This window comes from Macaca nemestrina, chromosome 5, assembly GCF_043159975.1.
Source record: "Macaca nemestrina isolate mMacNem1 chromosome 5, mMacNem.hap1, whole genome shotgun sequence".
Lineage (NCBI taxonomy): Eukaryota > Metazoa > Chordata > Mammalia > Primates > Cercopithecidae > Macaca > Macaca nemestrina.
In genome coordinates this window covers 4,949,423-4,960,155 of record NC_092129.1, presented here as the reverse complement: position 1 = coordinate 4,960,155, position 10,733 = coordinate 4,949,423, and the positions used below count along the sequence as shown (strand labels likewise).

Below are 10,733 nucleotides of genomic sequence, written 5' to 3'. Positions count from 1 at the left end.
CTAACAATATCCCATAGAACTTAGAGAAGGCTTGGCGGAGGAGAGAGAGCATGTCGCCTAAGTTAGAAATGATGACGATTTTGGCCGGGGAGCCACACCATCTTTCTCTTCAAGCATGGTACATCTCACTCCTCCACATTTCGGAGAGCAGACCTCCACGGGAGTGTGTAAACATTCAGGCTAATTGTCACTTGGGATCATCCGCAACTCAGGAGAGGGCAAGAGGCAGTTGACTGCAGCAAGGATATGACAATGTCACTTTTAGTAACTGACTCAGTCCAACACCTCGGAGTCAAGTGCTTAATATAGGGTTACTCTTTCCGTTGGGTGGCAAGTTTAGCGAAATTAACCACCTGTTCCCTTGCAAATCTGCCTGTCTCCAGCCTAAATCAGAAGGAGCGCCTGGCACACAGCTTGCAGGAGGTGCTGCGGTGATTGGATTTGGCCTCCTACCACTGCCTGTGAAATCCAGATGTTCTGGGACCTTCGCCACTCCTGAGAAGGCTGCAGATCAAGCTGCTAAACAAGCGGAAGTGATTCTTGTTGTCTTTAATATCTTTAGTTATGCGTCTTTTCTGAAGATTCTACTTTCGTAAGTTTAAAACTCTGGTTTCCTTGCACATCAGCAGTGCCTCTACTAAAGAAATGGAAAAAAAGGAGCATCTGAGCCGTGCACTCAGGGTCCTGCAGCTCCATCGCAAAGCCCCAGGAAGACTCCCTATTCCATATTTGTGGACTGCTCCAAGTCCACTTAGTCAGGATCTCTCGCCCGGTCTGTGGCCAGGGAGATCTAAGGTACACTCGAATTGTTCATAAAATGTCTCCAGCAGTTTTTTTAGAAAGGCTGCACCATTGATATCTGCCCCCGACCCCCACAATTTAACATGATGTTGCTTGCATCCTTGTGAATACAGTGTGCCCACCAATTTGAAACTCTAGCCAGGTCCACTAGGTTTTTGTTCTGGGCTTTCCCAAACAACAACTTAATTGGAGTCAGCAATTTCAGGGAGAAAGGCCACAAAAACAAAAGCTATTCATAAAAAACAAGTTCCACTCACCAAGCTTAGACACATCCCTTAGGCACAGGTTACTCCTGTGGTTTGCCGGTGAAGGCTGGAACCTCACCTCTTCCTTAGACATCTCTCTGTCCCTTACCTCAAAGAAATTCCTCTCTCCCTTAACGATGATTCTCACCGTTCTGTTAAATGACAAAATTGATAAAATGTCTCTATTGTGCATTGTCTGACACTGCAGCTCATCAGGAATTTGTGAGTCATTTTTGACAAGAGGATAGTGAACCTCTTTATGACTGGGGCTCCCTGCCCACATATCTCCAAAGGGTTGGATGGTCCACAGGCTCTCTGCCTCCCCCATACAGAGGTTATTTGCCATGTGGATACCCAGAGACTCCAGCAGGAATTTCACTTGGCAGATCATTTGAGCAACACAGGAACCGGCTGCTTTATTTCCTGTTGAAGCACTCACCTGGGCCACAGAGGAGCGGGAGTTAGACAGCCTGGCTGGCACTGCTCATCCTTTAGGGGAACTTGCTGGGAACATCCCACATTGTTTGGAAGACTCTATAGTCTCTTTCTGTTCACCCCTCTCTCCATTCACAGTCTTCCAATACAATGAAGTCACCACCCCGATGATTCTTGATTCCTTAACTAACTTGTGGAGAGATTTCTAGTAACGTCCAGGATAAAAAATGTCTGAAACTGCCAAGAACAAAGCCTGGCCCCAGAAGAGTTCATCTAATACTTTTTGAGGCTCCGACCACCCGGTAACTGGGCAGGGGCACTGCAGTCTGAAGTCGCAATTGCAGGATACGGGAAGCTGATGTGAACCTCTCCCTACATGGTGAGAACCCTTTACCTTCCCGTAGCTTTAAATATCACTCACATTCTGCTAGAGCAATTCTGCATCTCTAGCTGAATCTATTGTTGTTGGTGGGAAACATACCACAAAGCATAATTATCTGAGTGACCTGAGCACTTACTGCATCTTTCCATGTTGAGAGTAAAGACAGTAATTCACTCATTTAAGAACTATTGACTGAGCATGCTTGCTGTTTTATCATCTAGTGTATTTACCATTCCTCCCAGCTGGGTTTTAGATACCAATGTGATCCATACGTTGTTTGTTTACATAATTCTGCTTGTAATATCCATTTATTCAATAAATAGATATTAATCACTTAGGCTGTAGGATCAGCTCTGGAAACACAGTGGTGAGGAAGAGAGATGCTATCCTGGCCACTAAGGAGCTAATATTCTGGTGGAGAAAATGTCACTAAGCAAATAATGACATAGACAAATCTACGAATACAGTTGATATGGCTGCTGTGCAGTGAGTTGCTATGCGAATGGACGCAGGAAGACTTGAGCCCAGGTTGGAGAGACAGGAACATCCTCTCTGAGAAAAGGTCACTAACTCTGAAAATCAAAAGGCGGGTCTGGATTCTCTAGGAAAAGAGAGGGGAGCAGAGTAGCCCGCATGAAGAATACCCAATGGCAAAACAAACACAACACAAGGCTGGGCGCGGTGGCTCACGCCTGTAATCCCAGCACTTTAGGAGGCCGAGGTGGGTGGATCACGAGGTCAGGAGATCGAGACCATCCTGGCTAACACGGTGAAACCCTGTCTCTACTAAAAAATACAAAAAAACTAGCCGGGCGAGGTGGCGGGCGCCTGTAGTCCCAGCTACTCGGGAGGCTGAGGCAGGAGAATGGCATGAACCCAGGAGGCGGAGCTTGCAGTGAGCTGAGATCCGGGCACTGCACTCCAGCCTGGGCGACAGAGCGAGACTCCGTCTCAAAAAAAAAAAAAAAAAGAACACAAACAGAACAACGCCCAGGAGCAAACCCGGGGCCAGAGACAGGCGCGGTGTTATTGAGGAGACCCACAAAGATGTACATGGCCAGAACTGGCCTGAAAATGGGGTAAGCCCTTGTTAAAATTTTTGGGTTTTATCCTAAGTGCAATGGGGGTCTTGCAGGGTTTTAATTAGAAGAATGTATTTTTCTGATTGTGTCTTTTAGACTGGGTTCCCCAATCCCCAGGCCTCAGACTGGTACAGGTCCATGGCTTGTTAGGAACCAGGCCACACAGCAGGAGGTGAGTCGCAGGCAAGTGAGCGTGACCTCTCCAGACTGAGCTCCGCCTCCTGTCAGATCAGCAGCAGCACTACATTCTCATAGGAGCATTAGATTCTCATAGGAGCTGGAACCCTATTGTGAACTGTGCATGCAGGAATCCAGGTTGCACACTCCTTATGAGAATCCGATAGCTGATGATCTGCGGTGGAACAGCTTCATCCCCAAACCATTTTCCCTTCCTGCACTTCCCACTCTTCCATGGAAACGTTGTCTTCCACGAAACTGGTCCCTGATTCCAAAAAGGTTGGGGACAACTGTTTTAGACTGCACAGCAACTGACTCTGATATGGGGAAGAGAGTGGGATTAGCAGCTAAGAGGCTCCAGCAGCTCTCCAGGAAACAGCAGGATGTCACCTGCACTTAGGCTGTGGGGAGAAGCAGCCCCACGTGAGATCTGGATGGTGGTCCGTCAGCTGGGTGGGGACTGACTCAATACGGGGGTGATCAGAAATGAGAGATGGGAGATGCTCATCGGAAACCCGAATAGGTAGATGGAAATGCGTCATTTGTATTCAGATGATTTCTCCAAGTTTCTCTCTATCCCGGACTTATCTCCCTAGCTTCAGACTAATATCTCCACTCTCTGGTAGAAACTTTTATTCTAATATTCCCCAGGGAACTCAGTGAACATGTTCACAACTCAAATCATTGCCCTGAACCATCCATTAGAACAAACAGTTCCTCGCCCATTCTTCCTTAACCTAGCAAATGGTCATCAGCTGAAACAGTATATTTTCTGCGTCAACTTGACAGGGCTTCACGGTGCCCAGATACCAGTCAGAGTTATTATGAATGTGTCTGTGAGGGTGTTCTGGGAGAAGATGAACGTTTAAGTTGGTGAATGGAGTCAAGCAGATGCCCTCTCCAATGTGGGTGGGTCTCACCCAATCGGTGAAAGGACAGAACAGAAAAGCCAACTCCCCCACAAGTGAGAGGGACCCCTTCCCGCCTGGCCACCTTGAGCTGGGGCAGCAATCTTTTTCTGCCTGTGGATTCAACCTGAAACACCAGCTCTTCCTGGGTTTTGAGCTTTCCAGCTCTCAAACTATACCATTGGCTCTCCTGGGTTTCAGGTTTTTGGACTCCGTGAACTTATACCATGGGCCCCCCTGGGACTTCAGCCTGCCAACTGCACAGATCTTTGGACTTGTCTACCTCCATAGTTGTATGAACCAATTCCTTACAATAAAATCTGTGTGTGTGTGTGTGTGTGTATGTATATATTTGTATGTGTGTATATATGTGTGTGTATGGATACAGATATAGATACACATCCTATTGGTTTTGTTTCTCTGGTGAACCCTGACTAATACACCAGCTAAAGAGGAAATAATATTGTCTAGGGAGAAGGTAAAGTTAAAAAAAGACTCATACAAGCTATAGGATATCCCCACATTGTAAGTAAACCATACTGCAACCCAAGAAATAGAAATGAGAGCAGAAGTTGACCACAAATCAAGTAGGCTGGAACTGTGGCAGAACGTCCCCTGGGCATGCGGCCACCTGGCTAGAAAAGGAGACTACATTTCCCAGCTCCATTCTGCCAAGTGCAGCCATAGGGCTAGGTTCAGATCAATGGTATATGAGGGAATTGATGAACTCCCAAGGAATCTCCATGAAGATGAAGCCACTGTCCTAGACTTCTTCCTTTTCTGTTTTCTGAAGGCTGAAAATCCAATTTGAAAATGACCCAGTTTAAACTCTGCAAACAAGAACCACAACCTAAATGATGGTGGAGTGAGAAGATGGAGGGCACCCCGGTCGCTGGATGACCTGGTGGAGCAGAGCTTCCACACCAGCCTGGACTGTTCAATTCTGGGTCGGATCCTGGGAGGGAGGCTAATATCTCTCCTATTTAAGTCCCAACATTCTGAAATCTCTTTGCTACAGTGTTTGGCTTGTACCGAACTGAAACCGACATGGGAACACACACACTGGGCTAACCAACATGGATGGATGGCTGTTCCCTCAACTGGAACGGAAAGCACGTCTGCCTGCTCTGCTCACTGCTGTAGCCCCAGAGAACGGGGCAGGATCTGGCATGGGGAGGACTCAGCGACTATGTGTGGAATGAATGGATAGTGGAAGAGATGCAGACTGGCATTAGAAGGATGGTGAAGAAGTAGGGAAAGAGTCTATAGTTAAATCTCTATAAGGATTTGCTTTGCAGAGAGTGACTGTAAGGGACTGGGGTCCAGGTGGGATTCCTGTCTGTGCCGTGCCATGGGCATGTGTGTACATGGGTGACATAGGAAATGCTGGGGCGTATTTCCACAAAAATATAAAGAATCCAACAAGAGAAAGAACTGTGACCAAAATAGAGTGTCGTAAATTTCCTGATATGTGTAGCAGGTAAAGTACTTTCTTCATATCACCAGAAAGGAAAAAGAAGAGGTTGGGTGGGTATACAGGAAAACCTGTTGGGTCACAGGCAGGAATTTTAGGATGTATCTGAGTGATGACTCTTAAAAAAATTCTGTCTGGTGGGAAGCAAGGTCAACCTCTGGAGAGGATGCTGGCCAGTGAAAGTCAGGCTGAGGTCAATGGAGAAGGTCGAAAATAGTCATTGTGGAGCGAGAGCAAAGCGAATACAGGGCTATGGTTAGAATAAAGGGAAGTTCTCAGAGGCTGATGAGGTTGGGTACCATGCATTTTTATAGTAACAATCTGCCCAGTGTGTGTTTTTCCCAGGAATTGTCAGGTATTAGACAGACATGGAGAACAGGAAACATTTGACTTCTTCTGGGGCTGTGATTTTCCCTGATGATCAAAATTAAAAGGCTGAAGGTCAACTTCCATTGAATACTGCAGTAGAATAGGTACTGCCTCTCTGTTAGAGAGGGAAGAAGCTGCTGGCAGGAAGGGCTGGTGGACGAGGTGGCAAACTTGTCAGCGGATGGGAGGTTCTGACAGGACAGGCATCTGCACTGTGGCTTCTTACCCAGCCTGGTGGGAGGACGGGAAATGGAGGCAAGAAAATGTGCTCAATGATTTTGTCAATTAGAAGTGATTAAGTTTCCAGGATGACAAAGTTTAGAATAGATGGCTAATTTGGAGTAGAGAAAAACATCACTGGATATGAGGACGCAGAAGAACGAAGGGGTCAGGTGGTCAGATGTGTTTTTCAGGAGGATGTGGAAGATGCCAAGTAGATAGCAGGCATGGTAGTGGTAAGGAAGACTGGTATGGATTCCAACAACCCCTATGAGTGCACCCTAGTAACACAGGTGGAGTGGACAACTCCTAAGACAAGAGGAGAGGAGGGGTGGTATCATCAGATTGCCTGAGATTAAAGAAGCAAATGTTTGTCCAGCTAATAGAAAGGCTGTGGTCAGAAAGCTACCTGAAGAGGAAGGATGACATTGACCAAGCACCTGGCACTCAGCTCCCAGGGGCAAAGAGAGAGCAAACTGCTTGCACTTGAGAGGATCACAAAGGAAGCAAGTTCTCAGGAGCCATCAGATCCCAGTTAAGGAAAGCAAGAGGAGTCTTGAGAAAAGAGTCAAAGGTAAAGGCTGACCAGATAGAGGGATGGCCAGCAGACCAGTGCTTGGGAGGGCAACTGGAGAGACAGGCCTTGAATGTGTAGAAGGAGGTTGTCACCTCCCTTAGGGAGGTTGTCACCCTGAGTGGTGACCAGGACAAAAGGGGAGGCCAGCTTGGTGGACTTTGCTCATCTTGCAGAAGAGCACCTGGCCAGGGACACCCTCCCTTGGGTTGATAAATTAGTCAGATGGCTGGGACTCCATCTTTTAACCCTGGGTATTTAGTTGATAAAGATACCCTAGTGTATTTTCCTGACAGGCTGTTGAGGTTAACGAGGACAGTCTGATACGGCTAGATTTTTATCAATCCATCAGTTTCATTTGTAGACACACGTCAGCTGTCATTTTAACTAACTCTCGCTGAGAATGGATTCTTACCAAGAATGACCATCAAGTCCACGGTTTTGGGACGTGCAGAAGGTATTGCAATTCTGGCTTTTCAAACTGGGGCCTCATTCAGTCGTCTACAGTCTTCTGATATTTTTACAGTTCACCAAGTCATAGATTGAAATACACAACTACTCAATAAGGAGACTTGCCTGAGGCCAGGGGACTGGAACCACAGTGAGAGCAGAAGAGATGTTTCACATTTATAGGTTCTACTTTCTCTTTATGATGGTTGCACTGTGTGTTCCCAAAACAGGAATGCTGGGAGGCCTGGAACAGATCTTCTGAGTCCTGGCTCTGCCACTTGCTAGCCCTGTGACCTTAAGAAGCCCATGGGGACCCCAAGAGCTATAATTTCTTCATCTTATGAGTGGAAGTAAGTCCCCAACACTGCTTATCTTACCGAATGCTATGGCTATTCAGAGATGAGTTGTACATGAAATACAGCATGATTCCATGTTTATACTAGGCACTAAATCATTACTGATATTTTATTGTTCAAGTTGTAACATAAGACAACATATATATTAACCTTAACATTTAAAAATGTCTTTGACCTAAACTGGGGCTGATGATTTCTAATGCTGTAGTTAGATGTTCTTCCCTTTCACCCTGGTGTGTTTGCTTTTCACTTTTGGCACATGTCCTTTTCAAAACTAGGAAGCTGCTGGTGTGATTATATTGGGTTAGCATCGGGTTTGTTAGAAAGCAATTTCTCCACTTTCCTTTTCATTAGGACTACGTAAAATCGCATTCATCTTAAGTGTGCGCTAAGAACATCCGTAAACCCTTGTGTGATATTTCTCCTTCTGAGCCTCGTGCTTGGTAATACCTACTTTATAAAACCATCTCCCTGAAAGCTTGGGATATGATTAACTCTGCCTCCCTCTTTCCTTGACGCGATTGTTTCCTTCAGCTCTTCATCTGCCTTCCTCCCGGCAATAAACCTCTTCAATTTCCTTTCCTAGAGGCTTCCACTCCAGGGTTCAAGGATTTTCCTGTAACCGCATGCCTTCTTTCAGAGGAGAAGGCGGCGGGAGTGCACAGAGCATGATTTGGTCTAATTCTCCAATATATCTGTCCCTTTTGAATTGAGCTAACTTTTCACAGTCATTTTTTAACCATAATGCTCATCTACCAAGCAATACAGGGGAAGTCGTGTTTATCACCTGTTATAATTTTATTACTTGCAGAATGCTTATTCGTATATGGATGAAAATGGCTACATGTATTGATTAAAACTCCCTTCTCAATTATGTTACTATGGGAACAGCTAGCAACATTTCAAATGTTAATTACCTTTTGTTACACCTGGGTCACATTAGCCGTAACTTTCTGCCAGGGAGGGGTACCCGCTTTGTTTGGATTGGCATTCTGTCTCGTACACAAGGTTCCATTAACATTAGCTGAGACTATTTTTTAATTCAAAGAATATGCATATTGTCTTCCTTATTAAGCCTAGAATGTGATTTTCTCAGGTTGCCACATTAATCAGATAGAGATACCGTGTAGTTTATCACCAAAGCTAAGGCAGCTCAACAGCATGGTACACATCTAAGAGGCTGACATATAGGAGAGATGTCGTTTCCTTCTTAGTCTGCATCATTAAAAAGATCTTTTTGTCTTCTGAATTCTTTCTCTTGGTTGCTCAGCATTTCTTCACAGAAGGAATATGAAGGAAATAAAGTGATATACAGCAGGTGGAATCACAGAAGCAGGATTTTGTTTAGAAAAATGTAAGGCTGCATTGATTGTGATTACAATTCCGAAGAGCTGCAGCTGCCAATGTCCTTTCTGCAACACATTAACCTTATACGTACCTTTCTACTTTAAGGGATTTTTTTCCACTCAAGAAAAAACAAAAGGAGATTGGAAAAAATTATAGAAATATGAAATGGGACTTGCAATGAAATAGAATAGTTTGCATATTTTTCTCAGGTAACATATTTTATGAGACAATTTCAGTTCTTCCAGATGCTATCTTCAGAAGAGCTTAAATATAATTCTGGATATTATTTTCATTTTACAAGAAGATATTGGCTCACACTTCTTGCAGAGAGCTGAGGAGCCAGAACTTGACTTTGTATAACAGAGGAGAGAGTTATATATGGAAAAGAACAATTCTCCCCCCAAATTAGGACAAGTTCAACAATATCCTAAATCATAGTGATTTTAAATACTCCTCATGCTTATAAGAGATTTTAAAATAAAACAGCAATCTGTGAGGTGTTCATAACATACAGTCTGTAGCCAAGGTGACCCAAGGTCAGTGTCTCCTTCTAGGTGCATCTGCCGGTAGTTAGCATTCGCCAAACACCTGGCCCAACAAGAACACTGACCAGGCATGCGTGTGTTGCTGATGAAATGCAGCCTGGTGTGCTCCAGGGCACATGTTTTCTAAAACACATGTGTAACTGACAGACTTAGCAACTGACTAGGTGTGAACATAATATAAAAGTTGCATTAGTTATTACCCAATTTCTCTGATGCACTAACGTTTTAAGTCAACGTGTAATAGCAGGTCTGAGCTATAACACAAAGGACTGTGACACAGGTGAACACAGCAAGACACCGAAAACACACTTTGATGCCCGCTGGCCCCATGTTTCTTCTGCTGGTCCTATCTGGTCATGTGTTGGCTTTGAAAGCATCCAGATTGCCTTGCTCTCCTGGATCTTCACGCAAAAGAAACAAGCACAAGATGGTGACCTGCAACACTCCTCCCTGGCATCACCGCATTTGTGCAAAGCCTGTAACCATCCTGTCTCTGCCCCGGGCTCCAAGGCTCAGTCCTCTGATCTTTCCTGACCTGTCCTTCCCCTAGGCTGCCTTCCTCTTTTTCCTTATTACAGTAAAGTTCTGTTTGTACTGCAGCCTATTCCATTTATTGGGAATTGAATAATTTCTTCTATGCCAGGATTTAAAATTAGGATTGTTATTATTGTGGTTTGTGGTCTGGTTACAGACTTTCTAAGGTTTGGGTGTTCTATCCCAGCACCATATTTTCTCAAAGCCTTGCTCTCTGCAGTGGGTGATTTTGCACAATGCAGACTTCTCAGGTACTTTCTATCCAACATCTACTCAATGTCTTATTCTGATATGTTCACCTCAAACATGTCAGAATCAACATGTCAACATGTCAATATCTCCTGCAGGATGTCCTAACTCCACAGATGGTATCCGTCCAATTGTGCAAGCCAAGAGCAAGGCGCCAGCTGGGACATTTCCCATATCCAATCTATCATCACGTCCCATTAAATTTTACTGGTAGTGTTTCTCTAATGTGTCCGTTTCTCTTTGCCTCTGCTGCCACCTTCATCTCACACCTGGATTACTGCCGCAGCCTCCTCCCTGGCCACAGCAGTCTATGAAACACTAATCTGAGCAGATCACCACCCTTTGCACAAACCCTTACGAAACTAGAAGAAAACTCCCTCGATTTGGTAAAGGCTACATTACAGAAACAGCCAGTAAACATCACACTCAGTGGAGAAACTTTAAAATCAGAAGCAAAGATGCCCATTAACGTCACAACTGCTTAGCATGGTACTAAAGGTCCTTACAGACAAAAAAGAAGAAAGAAGCAAGAAGGAAAGAGTCAGAAAACAAAAGAAATTAGTGGTATAAGATTTGGAAGATAAAA

General features: G+C 44.8%; 1 protein-coding gene across 5 annotated transcripts in view; it reads right to left on the bottom strand.

Moving 5' to 3' along the window:
- Window positions 1-10,733, bottom strand: part of LOC105487633 (ribosomal protein S6 kinase A2) — a 460,596-nt gene that overhangs the window by 281,276 nt on the left and 168,587 nt on the right. The window contains exon 1 of one of the 5 annotated variants that reach the window (XM_071096227.1): window positions 2-244. The exons of the other annotated variants lie outside the window; for them this stretch is intronic. Within the exon in view, the coding sequence (XP_070952328.1) occupies window positions 2-52 (51 nt within the window). The 5' untranslated portion in view covers window positions 53-244. Of the gene's footprint in view, window position 1; window positions 245-10,733 lie in introns of those variants that run through there. 5 annotated transcript variants of the gene reach the window in all.